General features: G+C 34.5%; 1 protein-coding gene across 1 annotated transcript in view; it reads left to right on the forward strand.

Annotated features, from left to right (window-relative positions):
* The window catches only part of LOC150108313 (plexin-B-like), a 352,329-nt gene that overhangs the window by 148,757 nt on the left and 180,355 nt on the right, over window positions 1-23,217 (forward strand). Inside the window, exons 3-4 of the mRNA XM_090415739.1 lie at window positions 1,013-2,336; window positions 18,585-18,758. Coding sequence (XP_090271865.1) covers window positions 1,059-2,336; window positions 18,585-18,758 — 1,452 coding nt within the window. The 5' untranslated portion in view covers window positions 1,013-1,058. The remainder of the gene's footprint in view (window positions 1-1,012; window positions 2,337-18,584; window positions 18,759-23,217) is intronic.

Below are 23,217 nucleotides of genomic sequence, written 5' to 3' on the forward strand. Positions count from 1 at the left end.
CTGTATTTGATGCACGACCAAAATGGTAGTTTATTACCAGACTTTTCTCTGAACATTGAATGCATTTCGATTACTACCGTGGCATTTTGAGACACTCGAGGGAAAGGTTTGTTCCCATGGAGATAGGCGATGTCCATCATTTGTATGACTGGGGCATAAACTAATGGTAATTTTTTTTTTTTTTTTTTGTGTGCGTGTGTTGCTGTTGTCGAAAGATAGTCTTTAAGTTATCTTTGGAATATTTTAAGAACGCCAAAATACATAAAAGTGTAACTTCTCGAATCTGAAGTTTTTCTTAGACTTGTTGGAATCCTGCAAGTGAGATTTATCTTTTGTAACTATTTACGAAAAAGAAAAAAAAAACGCCCTTTTACTGTTTATATATAAAAAATTGCTTCTATCTAGCTTCATAAATAAAAGAAGCGTTAACTCTGCTTCTATGTGCTATGAAAGAACTACAGTTTGATTTTTGGTGTTCTATTAAAATCAGTTTACGTAATCATTGGTGCTAAATATTTTTAAACACAATGTACCGCATAGGAACTATAGTGCAGTTATGATTAACGTCATTAAAACAACGTTAACAAATCAAGGTTTGTGATTATTTTATTCGTTTTTTGATTCTATGTAATATTTTTTTGATGTGGAGGATTTGAAGGTGTATGCCGTGTTTTTTTAGAATTTTTAAATTACTTCTAGTATTAATTTATAAATAATAAGTATTAATATAAATTACATTATTATTTATAAGAAAAGTAAAGTAAACTGCATGGATATATCGTACATGAATGACGTCACTTTCAACCACTTGCAAAGTATCAAACTTCGGAAATTAGAGACATTTCTTGATAGTAATATATATTATTCAAGGACACTACAAATACATTGCTGTTATTATATATAAAGAGGTTTTTCTTCGTTAATCTTTTATTTTGTTTTATATTTGTAATATTTAATTGATGTGTTGATCTGATTGCCGATATTCTTTTTATTTTTATTTTTTTTGTTTCAGGGGATGGTTAAGAGCGACGTCTTATCGAGGTGAACAAGCCGTCACAATGGACTTGAACCAGGAAGATGGTTCTACGTGGCATCCAGTTTCCAAACACCCCTTTCCATCGGGGGTGTTCATCTACCTCACGAGGTACATAGAAACTGGGAACAAATGTAACTTTATTGGGCTGGTTAAAAGGACGTGCAATGCCTTTCTGTGCGTGCTGTTGTGTTTGTGCCTTTGTTCCGTGTTGTTCTGTCAAGCGACAGCCAACCAAGACTCAACTATTCGTGCCACTTATAGCACGTATAATGACACAATCAACTTTACCCACATGGTGGTGGACCATCAAACAGGACGGGTATATGTTGGGGTTACAAATTGGCTCTATCAGTTCAATTCCTCCTTAGACTTGGAGGTGTCCGTAAAAACAGGACCCGTGGAAGATAACATCCTATGTTTTCCCGCTGACTGTAATGATCAGCAGCTTTTGTCCATGAACAATGTCAACAAAGTACTAGTCATCGATCACGAAACGCGGATGTTACTAGTATGTGGAAGCGTCCACCAGGGGGCGTGTAGACGGCACAATCTCGAGGACATCAGCAATTTTGGTGATCTAGTTCCGATTCCGGTGGCTGCTAACGACGAGAATTCCTCTACGTATGCGATTATTGGTCCCGCCCGTTATGTGGGTTACCCATCTCGTGCTTTATACGTGGCCACAACCAATACCAGGCTGGGACCGTATAGAGATATGGTTCCTGCCATCTGTAGTCGAAGCCTGGAAAAACCTCGCATGTTGAACGTAGTCGAAACGTCATTCTCGTCCATCGCAAGAGTCGACATCAGTTCCCAGCTGCGAGACTACTACTTAGTCAATTACATCTACGGTTTCTATTCTGGAGATTACATTTATTTTGCCACCGTTCAGAAGAAGTCTCATCTGAGAGCGCTAGAAGAATGGGGGTACGTGAGTCGACTAGCCCGAATATGTGTGTCGGACGCAGGTTATAGCACGTACACCGAAGTAACCCTCTTGTGTTTAGGACCGGATGGGACGGAATACAATCTCATACAGGATGCGAGTATGGTACGCATCGGCGCAGATCTGGCATCAGACGTGCACGTGGAACCGGGTTCAGACGCGTTGGTGGCAGTTTTCACCACGAGTGGGGATCACACAGCACGTCCTTCTACGAACTCCGCCGTTTGTGTGTTTGCGATGGCTGATATCGAGCAAAAGTTTACCGAGAACATCCACATGTGCTACAACGGAAGTGTACTTACTAGGGATATGAACTACATCGCCGGAAGTATCGAAGACTGTCCAGAGCCAGGCGTAAGTATTATTTATATTTTTATTTATATTTCTTATTTTCTGTAAATTCCGTTCACAAAAGGTTTACAACTTTACATTAGTATAATGGGGAGAATAAGAATTGGATAATCTGGGAATCCTGCTTCTAGAGACTAAACAAGAAAACTTTTTTCCAAGCCACTTCAGGCATCCAATAAATAGGGTTCTGGTCGTACATCAGGTGATAAACTCATTTACTACCTAATTTGCATAAGATGCCAATGCTTATCCAAAAAATGTTTCCTTAGGGTTGCCTGAGGAATAACTTTATGCCTCCTCAGTCAGAACGGCATCTCAAGTTGATAGTGGAACACAGAAATAACCAAAGATTTCAATCCTGAGCAGAAATTTACAAGTTATAGTTTAACAGCAGAAATAGGTTCTATCTACGATAACCGGATATCTTATATGTACTTTATGGGAATTGTTGCATTGTCATAACAGTATTATCTTCCATGAGGATTACGTATTAAGCTACTGAAGATCAAGAAACTGCTTAAAAAGAGTTCCTAGTAGCATTCTGTTAATGCCAAGTGCAACTGGAGCCGCACAAGATGCTGAACTTTGAAATAATGGAGAGGTCAGTCATGTGTATTTGAGTTTACATTTAACGACAGCGCCTTAGGGATCACAGATTTTTTCGCGGTCTGTATTAGGGGAAAGAAATCTTGAGATCTCTTTAGCTGCATTAGCAAAAAAATTAAAAAAAAAACACGCGAGTTTGTGCTGTATTTCAATTTCATCTCACTTAACAATTACAGAATGTACTTGGAAATATATTGTACATTCATTAATTGAGGAGAATAATACTGTTTCTGAAATAAATTCTCTACCAAAATACAAAGTTTATGTTCGATATTTGTGTGTTTTGGTGACTATGTACAAGGAATCGCTACGGCGAAAACTTTTGATAGTTCTTTGTTTTGCGACTGATAAATCAGCACCTAACACGACACTTCAGCCCGTGTTCCTGAAGTCGTGGATCGGGGTTAAAGAGGAAGAAGAATCTTATAACTAAAGTAGCTAAAAAGAGTTGTTTAGAATTTTTCTTTCTTTCTGTGTTATCTCTTGGTCTACAATAATTGCAAGATTTCGACCTTCATGGATGGAATTGCTATTTAATAAAAAAAAAAAAAATCGTCACGATCGATACCATTATTAGTGTGCTTGATAGGACAAAATACATAGCAATGGTGGATAGTTGGAAACCAAGTTTTATTGTTCAATTACAACTGCAACAACTCGATGTGACCACCGTCAGCGATGTGGAAGACATCCCGGCAGTAATGAGTTTCGTGCTCTACCTTCTGTAACTTATATGGTGTAATAGCTGCAATGATCTTGTCGTTTGGTTGTTGATAATGGCGACTGGTGAGTCTCGTCACTGATGAATCTCTGCATGAAGTCCAGCAGCGTTAATATCCGGAGAACGAAGCAGCCTACCCAACAGATTTGCTCATCCAATCGACTACGCTGTAAAGAGTTCCTCCAGACGCTCTCGGACATCCGTAAGGAAATGAGAGGATACGGGATCTTGCTAATATATGGCATTTGATCCAGGATTGTCAGTCATGATTTGTGAGAGCGAAATATTTTTTCTAACAAGTCTAGTACAGCATTATTGACGCAGTTTCTAGGGGGGGGGTGAGAAAGCGCAATATTGCATTTAATTATCGTGCTTTCGTGACAGTGTTGTACGGCTTTATACTAATGAACTCTTCCTGTAGATTGTGGATAGAATCGGTAAAGAACAAATGCCTTTTATTAGACATGTTTTCACCTGAAACATCATTTATTTCACGGAGCAAAAGTAGAAGACAATTCGTTGATTATCGCAAATTACAGAGGAACAAGATCGTCACAATTTTTTATTGCTTCATCACTCACACCAGGTTCAGCTGGAGGTAAAGTACTAACTCCAAACACCTGTGATTAGCGGACATTCTAGTCACCTGTAAAGGTAACTGAAAATGACGTTTTTTTTTTATTTTTTTAAATATTTTTTTTTAAATATAAGAAAGTAAAAATAAAATATTACATATTTTATTTTATTTTAATTCTATTTTATTTTATTTTAATTTTGGTTTCTGTAAATATTTTATGAAATAAAATATTTACAGAAACCAAAATAGTCCTTTCAATAAGATTTAAAAAAAAAAAATCTAAATGTACTCCTATGGCTGCTTTAGAGCAGTGCTCCCCAAACTTATGGATGTGAAGGCCCCCTTTGGAAAAATGAAAATATTTCACGGCCCCATCGAAAAAAAATCGTAATACAAGCATATATTATTATAATATTTATTGTATTTATATTCAATACAAAATATACACAGCGAATATTGCAAAAATCAAATGCAAATATTACATTTTTAGCATCTTACATACACATTTGATATGGCACATTATCTTATATTTCAAAATATATTTAAATATATTTTGAAATGAAAGTTATATGAATAAGCATATATTTCCTAATATTCATTAAGCGCCTAAATACGCAGGAAGCAAAATTTGTGAACCAACACCAATGTGTGATTTTTTCCATTAAAATATAAAAAATAACAAAAATAAATAATAAAAATTAGACGTTTCTTTTAAAAGATAAAAAAAAAATCTACTTAGTTTTAAAACATTTGAAATTTGTTTTCATCATTTCACGCCCCCCCTCTCAATAAAACTAACGGCTCCCAAAGGGGTCGCAGCCCACAGTTTGGGAAGCGCTGCTTTAGAGGTCTAGTCCGACCACAGAAGGGAGAGCTGTCGTTGGCAGACTGCCAAGAAGAGTCAATTCATGTTCAAGGGGAGAAAGAAATAAGGCGATGAACGAATTGGGCAACAACACGCGAAATCACGTGCTTTATAGGTAAAATTTTCCAACTATTATACAAGCAAAATAGTTACCACTTTAAAAACTACAATGATCTTAAAATAGAAGTTAATTTTCCGACGTGTAATAATAAATAACTCATCCCACAATACGGATTGATTACCTTATTATCGGAATGGATTCTCCTTCTGTTGACATGCGCAGAAGTGTCTCGTATCTGTGGGCGTACTATAGCATTACTCAGTGAAGTCGAACTTGCCTAGGTACTTTTCCTATTACGTTTCTTAGAGTGATTCCAGTAACACTCGGAACAATTGTATATATAATATAAACAGCGAATCTTCGAATAATCTAGAGCCACTTCAGTTCAGTAGGAAAAAAAATATTTGTCTTATTATTTTAATACGAATTAATTTTGGCTTAAATATTATTACTGAAAAATGGAAGTAAATTATATTAATGCTTAAAAAAAATCTAAAATTTAGTTGTTTTTTGGGGGGATGAGAAATATTTATCGTAATTTTCCCTTAATGATTTATATTAAAATTAATATTAAAGCTAGATATAAAGTCCCCCCCCCCTCAAAATCTGGTACAGTTGACATTTCCAAAGGCCAGTTACTCCATAGTTAAATCTTGTGCGTATTCTTCCCCCCCCCTCACAAAACTAAATTAACTTAACCTACCAATTGCTTGAAGCGAACAATAACCTACGATTTGAAAGACGCCATTATTACGAAAGAGACTTAGGTGTGAAAACGATCACAATATGCATGATGCTTTAACATCTCCAAAGAGTGAACAGTCCTTAGAGGCGTATACAACTAGCAGTGGCTTTATATTCACAGTTCAATTGGTTTTCTTCATCTTCGGATATCTGAAACACTTTAACGGATTGCTCGCTACTCATCTTCATTATTATTTTTTTTTTAACGAGTCTTTTTCTATCTTCTTCGAGAACTCATTACCGCGTTAGCCAACTCGCTCTTGTAAGTCTATTCAGCCTTTAGATTTCTCTCACGTCTCCAGTGACATCAGTATGTGGTTCACCACCCTCGGGGTTCTCATTCAAGTCCATTAACACAATCAAACGGTCACTAATCTCTTCCTTAAGTTCACTCCTGATGTCTATTTTCCTTGCCTTGTAAGCCTGCAATCTTCTTCTTGATGATCGCTTACTTCAAAGTTCAGGTACACGCAAGGCGATTAGTAGTCCATAAGTCTGTGGACCTTCCAAACCTCCCGGAATACTCATTCCTCGAGCGTCTCCATTGTCTGCTGATAATCACATATTCGGTAGGGTTTTTGGTTGCGGAGCTTCAGTTATGACGCATTTTTGTGTAGTGAACATGCTTTAATGTTATGTGTAATTCTATTAGCTACCCGTCATTATTCTTCGGTATCTTCCATTCTCGGGTAATTCGACCCATTCGTCGTCCCTTCTGAAAGGTTTTTTTTTTTCCCCCTCGTCTTCCGTCCCGCTGTTGAACTTTGGGGTCATATTTTAGCTGCTGCGTATTTTGCGGCTGTTATGAATACAGTAATTGGTTCGAACGAACTGGATATAAGTACATTAGCGGAGTTGAAATTTCATCACATCTCCTGTTACTCAGATCGTTCATTAGCTTAGGTCCTCTTCTACACGCCCCCGCCTAGAAAAAACTGTGGTCGGAGACAAGATTCAACAGGAGTAAATTTTGATAGGAAGAATATAAGTAAGGAGATACTGCACATAAGAAGCGAGTTATGTAGATAGTTAGATCATTCTCAATAGAAACAGGCATTGAATTAAAGTTCTACGTAAAAATCATACAAAATTCCAGGGTGAGGAAAAAATTCATTTTTCCCCAATGTGGGAAGTTATCAAGTGGGCGTATATGTCAAAATCAGAACGTTGAACTCTTCCATTAGTGGTATGGGTTGACTGTGAAACTTTTCACGTGCCCTGACGCCAAGGGGAGTGGCCGCAACTGGTGTTGACATCAGAGAAAAATAGCCTGTCATGCGGAGCTAAATGCTGTATTGTGGATTTCCCACCGTTTTTTTTCTTTTTTTTTTTCTCTCTTCTCTATGGCTGGAAACTGTTATCGGAATGCGATAAATAAACGATATAGATCTGTCTGACTTCTTGTCCGTCTGAATTAATTTTTTTTTTTTTATCCGCCATACATTCTTACGCTGAATTGCCAAGTAAGTTGACCTTCTAGACACACTTTTTTTTAAAAAAAATTGAAGCCCACTCCAGTCGTATCATATATTTATAAACATATTAAACATTAATTGTTAATAGAAACCATCACGGTATCTACAGTGTGTGTGTGTGTGTGTGTGTGTGTTTAACACACACATTATAATGAAAATCGAAATCCATTTTAAACTGTTTTAAGTTAAATATAGACTCAGAAAGCATTGAAAAAGGTAAGACAAACAAAACGAAAAAATATCTGAATTGCAAATTATTTCCGCTCTAACACTACTTGCATTACGCCATTTTGTCCATTCAAATAGCTTGTACAGTTTTTTATCAATTTTTTTCTTATTTATTTTTTTCAGTTTTTTTTAAGAAAGTTTTGTGGAATATCTTGTTTAGTTTTCAATAAACGCAGTGCTGTATATATATATATATATATATATATATATACATACACCATCATAACTACCGGAGGTCTGAAGTGACATGAATCTTGCTCTAAAAATCACTGCTGTGTCTTGTACATGTTCTTTGTCCTTGTGAGATCGGCGAACCCATCTTCAGCCGAAAGTTATTGTTGGATGAACTGTCATGATGAGATTCAAATCTAGATCTTTGAAAATGATTAAAATAGCCATACTGTAGTGCATCCAAGAAATTTAACAGGGTTAGTCCATAGGCAAAGTTAAAAGCAGTTATGGTATATTTATATTGTGATGGAGCGCACACCAGGGAGTTTATAACTCCATAACCTTCTACTCCTCACATCTCTAGCATATGAATTTCAACTATATAAAATTCTCTCTCTCTCTCTCTCTTATGCGCGTATATGGATTTTACAAATATATAGCTTCTTACAGTTGACCTGTTCACCCCTCTTTGCTGTCTCGCAGCATGAAATGTATTTCCATTTGAAAAACAGCCTTATTTCTCCATCGGTTTCTTACTTTTCCTGCATCAGTTTTCCTCTTTCAATATATTGCGTTCATCATCTTTGGATTGGTCTTTTTGTTTAAGCAACATTTTCCTCAGTATCCATTTATAAATCTACTCGAATCCTTTATTATTATCCCACGTATTAATCCAGCAGTATATTTACTTTTCCTAAACCAGTTCTTTCCTTGATGTTAGTGAGTAGCCATCCTCACTATTGTATCTGCCTTCAAATCGTCTAACATCAAATTTAAATCTAGCCATTTCGGTGGTTCAAATGCACTTTCTCATACCTCCGAGTCAATATCCTTAACCCGACACTTACGTTTTACGTATTCTTATGTGACTCCCGTTATTATTATTGAATAGCAGCAGGGCAGTCGCTTATTTTATTTATTTTTTTTTTATCTCGTTCTCCCTGAAAAATTAGCTTTGAAAAAATAAAATTTCGTTTCAGTTTCCTTTGAATTTGCATAGTAATTTTAGAGGGAAATGTGCTGCAGTTTTATTTAGTTTTTTTGTAAAATGGAAAATCAGTCCACTTATTAAAAAAAAGAAAGAAAAGAAAATAATGGTATAGCGGATAGAGTTGGGTACTTGAAAAGCACATTTTAGGAGACCAAACCTTTTTTCTGCTAAAGTGCATTCTTAGCGATCTATCCAATAAATAGTCCCCATTGAATTCTAAATGTTCTGATCGATAGTGAAATAACCCGCAACCATAAACCTATATAGTGCAGGAATAAAGAAGGATACTGAAATTCACCCCGTAGCTAAATAGATATACAGTTTCCAGTTTTCATGCTTCCTTTTTCGCTTCATTCACATGAAATAATTTGCATGTATTGGAATCACAACGAAAGAAACTTCTACGAAGATAAGTATGAATACCGACTTCAAATACACATTAAGGATGACACCGGAATGTTGTTACACTTTTAGGTAGGATCTACATTAAAGTAGATATAAATTATATAATTTATAGATTTATACAAATTGATGGAGGAGTTAAACTTATCGGCAGATGAGCTGAAGTGAAATTTAAATGAGTGGAAGAATAGATAATAGATTTTTGAAAAAAAGATAAAAGAACAGTTTAAGGTATTGATGAATGTCTGGGGGTTTAACTCTCCCTCATTTTTTTTTTTGTACATAATAATATACATAACTTTATGGAGAAAACAAATGATTGTGTCTGTCGGCAACTGCGCAGTAGCAATCCAGTTATGCGCGGGAGCATTTCGGTTACTGAGCATCCACTCAGCTTAGAGGGAGCATTGCTGTGGTTTGTAAATGTACTGTATTTGAATGGACTGGGATTAAAGAGGAGACAGATGTAAAATTACTTCACAGGAAATAAGCTATATGAAGGGGGGGGATAAATTCAGCATCTTATATTTTTTTTATCAGTGCACTTTAGCGAGAGACAAGCCCTTTGGCTGGAAAGACCCGGGTTTGAATCCCATCTATAACGTGAGGAACCGTTATCAAATGGTGAGGTATCCTGCCTCAGACTTCCGGAAGTAGAGGTTTTTCGTATCTCAAAACAGTCAAACCGGCCTGAAGAACACACGCAATATACAGACATGGGCACTTTGGGAATAAGAATTAACCAACCTATTCCGTCAGATTTAGTTTCGAATACCTGCACGGTGAAGTGTAGGTCTACGCGTAAATCCGAAAGTTGATCAATGAATGGAGTAGTGATATAATTGGGAATTCCAATAAACCTTGTGAAATGGAACATAGTAGTTGAATTCTATGTTCTGATATCTGATTTAAGTTGTTTACATAGATGTAGTTGAAATGAATACGGCTTATCCATAAATTACCTCACCTTTTGGAGGAATTTGGAAGAGAGAAAAGAGGGCTTTAGAATCTGAAAACTAATGTTGATATTGAATGGATGAACCTGCATATGTAAATCTTACAATCAAATTATCATTTTAGTAGTATATAATGATGCGGTTTATGAAAATGATTAAGCCTGTTGGTATGTTGTGCATATTGAAAAGTGCGTCAGTAGACTATTAAAATTGGCAAACCACTTTAACATCTAAAATCGGACATCATGAACTGATGATTTAGCTCGAACTAAAGAAAATTCATAGGAAACAGCTATCAAAAAGACAGGTTAAGGTAAGTGTTGTCATTATATTATTGTCGTCAGCTCCCTTTGTTCTAACGGGTTTCGGATTTTTTGAGAGGGAGAAAGAGGTGGAAAAATCCAGCGGGATTAAGGCTACGAAGCGAGTCCACTAAGTCTGTTAAATGTATATAATGGACGATTTGAATATTTAACGGGGAGAAGAACAATTTTGAGTGTCTTGGAAAAGCCATTCTCCATCGTATGAGTTCCTAACAGCTTCCGGTTCAAAAAGCTCCTCGTGTTCTGAGTATTAGGATTTTCTGGCCTTTCCCACTCAAAGTATATCCTTCTTTCGATCTACCAAAGTGATACTCCTCATTCATGTAAATATTCCCATAGCTCGACTAGTTTTTTTAGTGGTTATTCAGTTACCTTTTTCTCTTCCAACTGCAATTCATATAAATTCTTATTCCTCCTTCATTTCTTCAGCGTTATTCCAATCCCTTCACACATACAAAAAAAAAATAAAAAATAAAAATAAAAATCTGCATCTACCTTCCTTCCTATCAATGGGATTTCAGGGAAACTTAATGAGTATGCTGGCATAGTCTTCATAGAGTCAGTAGTAATTCTAATCAAGCCAAAGCAGGCATCCGATGATCAGGAGTTCATGGATGATGAACTCATGATCATCATCATCCATGAACTGCAAAGCACATGACTTTCTTGATTTATGAATCTGATCATGTCACTTTTTGAGAAAACTTTTCGGACGAAAATAGCCAGTTAACTGTTCTATGGCTAACTGAACTCTGAACAGCTTCATATATTCAGGAAATTTCTCAACTAACCACAAAATATTTGTGGTTAGTTGAGAAATTTCTACAGGAGTATCTTCAGCAATACCTCAGATCAAGGCTAAATACAATAATCACATATATTCCCGAAATTTACAGACAAAAAATACTATCGGTGGACGGCAGATGGTGTTGGGTGTAGATGGGGGGAGGGATTAAGCGGTGGAGATGGTGGATTGTGTGGAGTAGAGCTTCCTCCCATATGAGGCCTCTGACTCCTTACAGATGTCATGCAATAATAACCGGTAATTAATCTTCTGCAATGTTTGTAGTTGCCATGGAAACGCGAAAGTCAATCATCAGTTATATGCTGCCATATTTGTAGTTGCTATAGAAACATAACTTTTTCCTGACACTCATTAAATTTGATTGTATTTAATGAGAAATGTACAGGATTATATAACGAATTTTCAAATGCACACGAAAAAAAAAAAAATTGCTTGCATTCTTAATCTCGTTCGTCTTTCATGCACTTTTAGGTATGCAATTATTTTCACAAATTAAATAAATACCATTCTACTTATTGCGTGATTCCTCCATGGAAAAACTAAGTTCTTTGACATCATCATTCATTATCAGTGTAATAAATTAGAAAGTAATTTTTATTATCCAAGCTATCATCCAATAGTTTCGCTTGACAAACGATGTTTCATCGTACAGTATATTAGCGGTTGGATTGCAAAAGATGGTTCTACCATCAGAAGCATAAAGTAACACTTTAGAAAACGAATAGTCTGAGTATAAAAGAAATTAGCAATAATGTTAATTTCATGTCTCGTTAGCTCTTTACAGAATCAACAAGTCGTGATTCTTTCGTTAGATAAGGAGCCTCTAGACGCTTATGTTTTACCATTAATTTTTCAGAGTACTTTCCACATGATGGAGTTCGGTCTATAAATAGGGGAGTAAAAATGTGCGTGTGTATATAACAACAACGGTCAATTCTGCTCGAAATGAATGCGTCTTGCACGACCGAGTTTGGTATTTATCTTTATTATTTTTTTCAAAAATAATTGTCTCTTTCAGTGTTACTTGAATCGTTTGAGTAGGTTAAATCCTACTTTAAAAATTTCACTGGGAATATATAATAATAATAAGCTTGTGTGATAAATAAGTGAAATCGTGCTGATATAATTATCTGAAGACCGGTTTCGAACTGGTTTCATAGCTTTATGGGAAGAATACATAAATCGTACAACAACATACGCACTATAATGTACATTTTTTGATATTATCATCACTTTAAATGGCATAGTTGATGATTTGAAAAGCGATCCATCACTGATTATATCAGGCATTTGCACCTTTTTCTTACGTTATTTATTGAATTAATAACACAAATCAAATGCGCAGTGGTAAAAGGCTTTTCACTGTTAATGTTAGCACACCGTTTTATTATGATTATTATTATCAATGATTATTATATAATTTTACCTAAATTCCGAGTTCGAAACAGCAAATAAATGTAAATTTGAATGAGAGATAAATGCTCAAATATGAAAACAGTCATACTTCTCGCTAAATGAGCATAATTTCACAAAAGGTACGTTATTATCATAGCATTTTGTTGATGGCCAGATTACTGATTATCATCTTTGCTAAGGCCCATAACAATATAGCGCGAGATCCTCTTAGAGATATGCATGAAGTGGTAAAGAAACAAACGTTTATTATTAAAGCATCCATTATTTTGAAGTGCAAGTTTATGGAGGTCATTGCATCGTATGTTTATGGGGAGTTTTTTTTTTTTTTTTTTAAGTATTTTTGTTGCTGTTCCAGTCTTTATTTCTGACTGACTGATATCGTAAGAACTTATTACCGATTGCCTTTCTTGGAGGTGGGTGGAAGGAAAGATGTTCTGAATGTAAAAACAACAAAAAAAGGGTGGGTGGGTGGGTGTTCACACTATCGAAAATAAAGCTAAGATCTGTCAGCTTTGGAATTGTGTATTTTTTCTTTCTTGAGAAGAGGTTAATGCCGATACAGCAATTAGAAGCGATATATTTGTAAATGTAAAACACGAATATTTAGATTATGTTCGTCGCACTGTTTAGATTTGGTCCGGAAGTCTGAAACATCAGATGTTCGTCATTTGAGTTGCAATTTCACCTGGGGAACAAAAAGAAGTTGTAGGAAGCCTAATCTAGAATGTACAAAGATGCGACACCACAGCTAAGCTACTCTTCGCCGCAAACTGTTGTGCAATCAATAGTGTAAATTGCATGTTAAGGTATTCGAACAAAATGCAGTGATATGAAGCCCGATATGTTTGTTTCTTCGAAACTGATATATTTGTACTCAAAAGGATTTCTTTCGCATTGGCTCGTCTCTAAATAACATGTGCAATATTCGTAAGTCTCTGAAGACGTGTTAACGAATTTAAAATGAAACGATGCTCATTTACATAACTCATTTGGAAAATAGTACAATAGTGCGATTTTGTATGTATCATCATCATCACGAACCATGGGCTCACTGCCCGTTGATGTCCAATGCCTGCTTTACTATCTTCTTCCACCTTTCTTTATCCAGTGCACAGTGTCACAGTTTTTGTACACCCATTCCACAGCAGTCTTTTATATCGTCTATCCATTCTCTGTACGGTCTACCTCTTCTGTTTAAACCATCCAAAATACCAGACATAAATGTCTTTATCTTCCGGTCCTCACTCATTCCATAGATGTGTCCAAAATAATTGCAGCTTCCGTTTTATAATCTTCTGCATTAGATTTTGTTTTGGTTGTATCTTCTGATAGAGCTCTTCATTGGTGATTTTCTGTACCCATCCTATTCTTAGAATCTTCCTGTAACAAGTTCTTTCAAATGCCAAAATTCTTTTTCTTGATTCCTTATTTATTACCCACGTTTCAGATCCATACAGTACACCGCTGAAGATGCATGTTTCCAGTACTCTTAGTTTTGATTGCAGACTGATCACTTTACTTTTCCAGATGTTATCCATGGCATTCAGATTTGTTCTTCCCTTTGCAATCCTGATCTTTATTTCTTTTTTACAGTCCAAGTCATGTATGTCTTACGATAAATTTAGGAACTTTTGGGATATCACCTTGTATATCCCACAAAGACGTCAGCTATCACGCGGAGAGTTTGATACCGTATATAGATCATGTAAACATTCCACGACTTCTCTTTTATGATAAACACCCACTAGAGGGTTACGTCTCTCTCTGTCTGAGCCAGATTTTTGAAGCTGATGTAATGAAAAATACGTCGGGAAAAAAAAAAAAATAAATAAATAAACTGCTGATTTTATTTTATTATTTTGAATTTGTCAAAACCATCTAAAGCTACGAGGCGATTGCGTTATGTCTCTTAATTACTTTTGTATGGCTGATTTTGCCAACTCTGCATGAGAATGATTAATTTGCCTTCAGTTTTTTTTTTTTTTAAACTTTGTAAAGATTTTTCGCATTCTAGACGGGATTCGAACCCGGATCTTTCCGTCCGAAAAGCATCGTGGTTAACTGAGCTGCGGGAATTCCAGCCGAATAAGACGGCGATGGTTCCACGTTGGCGATGAAAGTCATCTGCCATTACTTTCTAATTTTTTCTTTCTTTTTTTTGATAGGTTCTTACCCATTTCTGTCTTCAACAGACTACAGCTATCTTCCTTTCCTTAAGTAAGATGTCCAAGAGTCGATAAAAATACTTCATTTTCGGATTTAAAACTGCTCTTAGTAAACTTTTATTACTGTTATATATTTTTTCGTGGTAGTTTTATTGATCCCAAGTGATTCCTCATTCTCAGCTGTTAATTCTGAATCTGAACTTAAGATCGAAACATCCATATAAAATCATTCCTTCGCTTTAAAATGTGTGTTTCCGGTTTTGAGGTCGCCAGAAAAAGGAAAAAAAAGAATGACATCATGAAGAGTATTTAAATTTCTCATCTTTCATAGCAACTATTACAACTGAAGGGTTGCATGTGGGCGTAATCTGAAATGAAACAGCACTCTCCCATGTTCACATCTATCACAGCTTCTCCTTGAATCACAGACTCAAAATGATTTCACAGAAAGTGTTTATAAAAGGCTTGTCCGACGATATTGCATTAAAAGTCTGCATTAACGAGTGTAAGCAAAATCTGAATCTAGAATGAACTTATTTTCCAGACTATAATTTGTAAGAAATAAAATTACATTTAACATATGTGAAAATTGTATTGTAGCAGTTACAAGATTATTAAATCCTAACCGTATGCTAAGATATCTGAAGTCGGTTTGTGAAAAGAATGACGATAATTTATATTTATTTGACAAGTTTGTTTCATTTGCAATTTTTGTGATTGAATTAGCCCAAAATTATTTATTTTTTGAGCATTGTTTTGTCAAAAAATTAGCTAACAAGACGTTAAGTGTTCAGAATGCAGTAAACAAAGTATTCAAAATACATGTAATTTTTTTTAACTGAACTTTCCCTAACCAACTCTAGAATTTGTACAACTCGTCCACTCTTTCGTTCTCAAGGGATGTTATGATGGTGCTCTAATTTGTTCGTCTTTGACACACTTACAAATCTTCGTACATTTAAATTGCTTGAATTTTGTAGTTGACTTAATTTTTTTTTTATCGTCTTCTAATTTTTGTCAATAACTATCAAGCATTTTTAAAATACAAAATATACAAATAGGCCATCACAGCCTCTGTATTACACGAGTTTTAGATAAATATTAGAAAGAAAAAAAAAAGACGGAATACTGAACTGCTGGTATCAATCATTAGTTGTTATAAAACATTTTTTAACATATTTGGATAGACATTTAATATTTGTTGAGGTAAGTCTGTTCCTTAGAGACCAAAACACGATGTTTCCGAAAATAAACTCAGTGAAAAATAACCATTTATCGGGATATGGTCGATAAATCTGAAACTACTTGTAATCTCTAGGTTAAAAAAAAAAAAAAAAAAATCCAACTAAGGAAATTGAGTAACTTTTACCGTTTTTCTATTTGTTGCTAATATTTTCTTGCATAAATTCAAAAGAAAATTTGCCGCAAATTTGCATCAAAACTTTGTATGAAACTTGATATCTAAAATTCCTAGATTGATTTATAAATTGCAAATTAATAGTTTCTTCCAACCATTAATTATTATATTACTAGCTATTAACCACCTAAAAATGCTAATTAGGTCACGTTAAAACACTCCCATCAAGCTAGTAATACTTACTTTGAACCGTTTTCCTTTCGTACTTAGCTCATGCGCAGATGGTTAGAACTCCAGAAGATAATTTTGTTAATGGTTTACGTGACACTTGACCCTAAACAAACTTTATTTCGTTTGTTTAAAAAGAAGACCGAAGACATACCTTTCTTTCTTTTTTTTTCTTCCCCCCCTTCTTTATTTGCTGAGTGTGAGAGTAGCCAATTCCGAAATTAGGCTAATGCACAAGCCCTCTCTACTCCCCTCGGAATGTGGCAAACGTAAAATTTTATTACATGTCAGTGTGTAACCAATGCAGATATTCGTCCTGAGTCATCCAAGTCGGTAGCACACTTTGAACTTCTAAGTGCAAATACGCGAGGTCGAGTGCGTTTTCTTTTTTTCTTTCTATTAAGATTGTGAAGTGATGGAGTCACGGAATATTGCTCCAAGCTTGATTAACGTCATGACACGCATTTGCATATTGAATACGGCTGCATATATCGCTAATGGCTTACGGCTTCCCACTTGGTCGCTGTTTAAAGTTATCATGTATTTAACGATATGTTTTTAAGTTTTGGTGTGTAATTTTCATTTTAAAAAAATAGGTTTTTTTTTCTCTTGGATATTTCCAGCTTTTCCTAGTTTTCAAACATGTCAAAGAAAAGAAGACGAGGTGGTTAAAAAAATAAAAAAAGTAACGAAATTCTCTTTATGACGAGAAACTGGGGTAAACGATGCTTGAAAACGGTTCCGAAGGACCTTTTCTAGAGCTTTTAAAAGCTCTTACGGGGCGTTTCATGATTGTGAATAGTACTTCATTTAATGTATTGATTTTTATTTGCACCTTATAGAAAGTTTAAAAAAAAAAAAACGACATGGGAAGTAAAATATTAACTCCAGATGGCTGAAAAATTCTCTATTTCTCCATTTTTTTTATTATATATATATATATATATATATATATATATATATATATATATATATATATATATATATATATATATATATATATATATATATATATATATATTTGTTTTCGGATATACACTGTACTTCGTACTTCTTACAACCGTCAGTTTTGTAGCAACAGTAACTTCCATGTTGACTACAAGCTTTATACCTTGTCGTACATCAACGATTGGAAATGGTAAGCTGTGCTTACCGCTGCACTGAAAACGTTGTAAACAACAGCAGCTGTTGGTTTTGGTCTGAGGTAATGTTCTTTTTTGGCTCTTGTTATTTTTTATTTCTATTTTTAACTTCTTTTTAAACAGTCACGTCTTCTTGGTCTTTCGTTTTTTTCCTTCCAATTAATACTCACCCACACATGTATTTGACTGTTTTCGAACAACAATGAGGCACGATTGTTAAAAATGTCTGAAGAACTTTTAGGCTACTGGTATGTGTGTGTGTGTGTGTGTGCGTGTGTGCGCGCGCGAGCATGTGATCACTACAAACCAAAAGGACTTCACCATCTAATGAAATCGCTTTGGAAGAGAAAGATGTAGAGGACTGCACAGACATTGTGGGAGTCAGCTGATCGATCGATCAGCCTTGGAATAAAACACATGCATACTTTTCCCTTGTGTATCTATCCCCCGTTTGTTGATGTCAGACTTTATGCGCGAAACTAAAAATTTATTTGCGTCTATTAACCAGTAAGTTGATATACGAGTTCCGTTGGGATCTGTATGATGGATGGACATTTTCGTTTATATGGTGTTTATATAATGTATCATGTACATTGTATGACATTTCAGGAGAGGCATTAGCATTGTAGAGAAGTCAACCAAGCTTGATTGAGATCAAGTCGCTTTTCTTTGTACCAAGTTTTAGAAAGAAATTTTTCGCATTTTCTCTTTTTTTATTTTGGATAAAATAATTTTTGCGTATGTATGCAAAGATTTCATGTTTGTTTTCCCGTTCTCGTTATTGTCATAGTTTTTCCCTAAGATACAGGCATTTTTGTATCTTTTTTGTTAAGAAAAATAGGAAATATCATGGACTTTTCATTTCTAAACTATGTCTAGATAATAATAAAAAAAATCTGAAATTATATACCAGTTTTATTTCATTTCCTGCAGATTATAGATAAAACTGTTACAATAAATAAATATAACAATGTCCCTCAAAGATATTTGCAATATAAAGAATCTTTTTCCCCAACAGGGAGGAAATATTTTTAATTTCTGCAGCGAAACGCTGAAGTTAAACGGTTCTGTACCAGTTACAAACTGGGCGGCGATGACATACCAAAATACCACTCTCACATCAGTAGTGGCAGCAACAACGGGACGACATACGGTAGCATTTCTGGGCACGAGCAATGGTTATCTCAAAAAAGTAAGTTTATTTATTTATATTAAAGTGTAAGTTTGCTTTGTTCATTTTGCAGGAAAAGACTGATACTAAGACCACCATTACGTGAAACGTCACTGTAATACAGGTATAGTCACTCACACGAAAACAATTGTTGCTTGAATTTGTGAGTTTATAAACAATGGAGTATGAAAAACACGTGACGCATGACATAACTCATTGTTCTTTGCTTCCAGTAGGTTTATTACCTATGTCATAGAAGTATCATATTTTACATAAAAAGAGGACGAAAAACACATTTTGTTATTTTATCTGACAGTTTATACAGCTTAAATTGTTTTTCTAGGATGCGTTATAAAATAAATAATTTTATTTTCAGCGGAGGTGGAAGATTTAAGTCTATTTTTATATACAGTAATACATATATAGAGTGTGGTAAGTGGTATGGATTGTTTTTTTGTTTTTTTAAAAAAAAATCTTTTAGAAACCTAAGAAACTTCGTTGTCTTTGCATAGTGCAGTCTGCTTCGCTAACTTGAGTAGATGGAATATGCTTGAAGTGTCCCACGACCTGTCACTGTGGCATGAAGAAATGATGAATCGGCAAGAGAAAAACTATGCGGGCGTTGGGGAACAACCTACGAAGAGATTGCATATGATCTTCAAGTGAGTTTATTGACGTGGCAGTTTAACACTGCCGATATAGCGTACGCTTAGCACCGATAAGCGAATGAATAAAAACACAATGGTGTTTTCTAATAGTAACCATATTAAAGATGCCACCGCCCGCCTGCTGACTTATATTAGCCTGCTTACGGTTTTCACTTTATTCCAGCGCCATCTGTCGGAAACAAAATGTCTTTTATACTTTTAAATGTACTTTAATATACGTTTTCGAATAGGTTCTCTGAAAATATTTGGCAGCTATTAGTAGTGATTGAAATAAAGGTAGAAGCAACTAAGGACTCTGTCTTTCATCCTACATAACGATCAGAGGAGCTTCAATCGTAGTTAAAAACAAATAAACACAACAACAACAACAACAATAAACCATGAAGTTAAAAGATCCTGATCACACCTTATTACCTAGAAACACTGTATCAGATGAAAAACAACAATTATGTAATTACTGAAAATGGCGTCCACAATGTTTTCCCCATCTCATTATTCCTTGACATAGCCGTATGTAGTTGACCATAATAAAGCAATTGAATATGAAGTACTTTTGAATCGTCTGTAAGTTTGAATGTTTGTCCATGTATTACACTGAATGCTATGAGGAATACTGAACTAAATAATGATTTTTTTTTTTTTTTTGAAGTGGAATGGCATATATAGAAATAGTAGAATTAATAAGAATTCTTGACGTCGATACTTCACACATGCCATTAAAAGTTGCCGAATTCGGTTATGTTTTGTTGTAGTTGCCTAATCTTTAATTAGTCACATGGGGTTTATTTAACCCAAACTGTCATTCAAGTTTACCACATAGTCTTGGTTCGTCACGATATCTTAATTTAACGTTTGTTTTTATTATAATGCTCCGTTACTTTTGATATGTTAGCATATCAAGAAATAAGTACAAAAATCTGATCAATAAAGTGAGATATGAGAGATTCTATACGATCAGTATTTTTATTTTTTGGTAGTATATTAACACTTGCGATACTGATTCCTAAGCCACTGGCCACTTTGGCTACAATCGTTAAGGCGCATTCATTATTATTATTTTTTTTTTAAGGTGAAGAGAATCCATAAATGTAATTTTCCTGAGGGGGAAGAAAGAGACAATATGGAGGGATCTACCGTTCATTAAATTAACTATTACTGTTCTTATATGTTATAGTAACAAAATTCGATATGTGACGGAACGTACAAAAGTCCGAGTAGTAAATTATCATGGTACATTGATCTTTCAATATATACGTATGCCAGTGATGTATATATTCGCATTAGAAATGATCCAGAAAATATCTACAGAAAATCCAAGCTGTAGAAATTGAACATCTGTTAGTAAGGGGTAGTGAATTAGTGCGAGATAGGTCAACAAGTAACCTAATTGCAGTGGCAAAACTTTGCAGTGAGGAGGGAAGGCCTCGAGAGCTTAGCGAGCCAATAAAAGCTCCCGGAGGACTCCTTTTGAAAGCTATGGGCTCTCAAAGGGGAAGTTCCGGCGAACAAACCTGTTTAATTGTTGTTTTCTGTGGTGAGGATACTTGAATAGGAAAACGAAATCTATATATTGTATTAAAAAGTATAACAAACATTTAAAATTTTAAAGTAAATATTATTAGTAAAAGTAAATCATATAGCAAGAAATGTTAAAACACCTAATAAATATTTCGGAAATTCTGGATCGGCTCCTGAATTAGTCATATTTATTTAGTTATGATAAGATGCTATCCTGTCCCAGTCGTAGTAAATGCGTAGAACCCAGTTAGGAGATTCCTAATTTAAGATAATTAGGCATGTATTGGGAATATATGATATTAAACAATATAAAATTAAATAATATATTTATTCATTATACTTCTACAAAGAAAAACTAATTATAAAAATTTTTCATTTTTTTTCCAGCAAAATTTCATCTGCCTTTTTATGGTTCATTTGGCTTAAGGCTGGTCCTGATGCTTCATTTTACTGACGACCTTAAACATATCGCTTAGAATATTTTTTCTTCATTATGTAAACATTCTTCTAGGATTCTAACAGACGTCAGTGTTACTCTGACATTTATCAAGATATTTGCAGCGTTTGTTAATGGCGAATACAAAGAAATAAATCATGGAACAAAACACCTAGCCTTATTCATAAAAATAAATATGATAAAAGAGAAGCAGTAGCGTGTTTTATTTGAGCATTTAATATTTATGTTATTTTTATTTTACAAGAAAATGCTTTTTTTTTTTTTTTTAAAGTTAACTGTTCCGTTAGCAACTGATTCATTCCACAGTGAGAAGTTAGGCCTCAGGCAATAACAATAGCGATGGGACTATTTGCTTGCGTGGTTAATACAAGCGATGTTAGTCTACTTGCAACGGAGACTGCCGCTCACAAAACTTCATAATATTATTTCATAAACTAGATAGTTTAAGCGAATAGATAATGCTGAGAAGGGTTTCTCATTCTTTAAACAAATTATTACATGGTTGTTTTTTTTGTAGCCTTCCTCCGTCAGTTTTCAGACAAAGGAATTGGCGGATTCACACTTGAGCAAACTAAAAACAAGTATACATTATATTTGTTTTTTTTTAATATTCTTTATTTTAAATCATATTGCAATTAACAACGTTAATGTATTTCCTTTTTTTTTGTTATGTGACTGAAAATTCACAATACTATACTATTCTGTGCTGACTTCGTGAAGGAAGGAAACTGTCGTCCCCTATCACTCAAATTCTGAATCTCCAACTGGGCTGAGGTTACAGGATGATCCTTCAAATGGGAGGGAGAGAGAGTCCCGCTGTCATACTACCGTTTTCGGACCTCTCAAATAAAGAAATATGCATCTTCGTCCGCTACTTCAATTTTTTAGTATTGTTACTTAAATGATAATTATATATTGCATCTCCAAAATTTTCAACAGCATTTTTAAAATTAAATTATCCATGGCCTTATATTGTACTACTTTGAAATAAACTATACATCATTAGAATAAACCATGATATACAAATTTTGGATCTTCTCTACACCATATTTTGTATTACTTCCCCTCTGCTCAACCTACAAAGGACAGTAGGCAGAAAAGTGCTATTTTTTTTAAAAGTAAATTTAGTTTTCTTAATTTCACATTTAAGTCTGAAAATAATAGAAATTGACCAGTGTAAATTAACAGAAAAATAGTTGGTTTTGATATGTTCTTTTGAAGATGTTGTTTTAAAAATTAAACTGTATTCATTAACAAAAAAAAAAAAATAATTTATTTAAAGGCAACATCTATAATTTTGCTGCTGAGTTAATTAAAAAAAATGGGTGGGGGGGTGCTAAGGGAGTTTAGAAAAATACTTTATATCTCTCAAGCAGAGTTGCTAGATTATTCTAGCTTCTTTGTCCATTCACATTAAACATGTGATAGGTTAGAATATTTCATGGAAGATTCTAATCTCACATAAAAAATGGCCAAATGCACAACCAATGCTAGGAAGGTAATGTTATGCCTATTAATTGGATGTGTTTTCTGGCTAGTTTATCTATTTTGCAAGTTTGAAAAATCCAAGTTTCTGATATAAATAAACCATATTAGCTCTATATGAGACCATCTAATTAACTTTTGCTTAAAAAGCTGTTAAAAGTTCTTCCTTACATCCTAGATGGAATTTGAGTCCTTGTCATTCCAAAATGAAAATGTCACGTCTTCTTTGTGACTGTGCTAGGGAGTTACTTGCATTTGAAATAACTTTAACTCTGAAATATAAGGTTAATTATTAGGTTAATGAAATATAAGGTCTATAATGAGACGACTATTTTGACCATAAGCAAAGTCA

Source organism: Typopeltis vanoorti, chromosome 3 (assembly GCF_054136105.1).
Source record: "Typopeltis vanoorti isolate ZY-2024b chromosome 3, IOZ_Tvanoo_1.0, whole genome shotgun sequence".
NCBI classification, from domain to species: domain Eukaryota; kingdom Metazoa; phylum Arthropoda; class Arachnida; order Uropygi; family Thelyphonidae; genus Typopeltis; species Typopeltis vanoorti.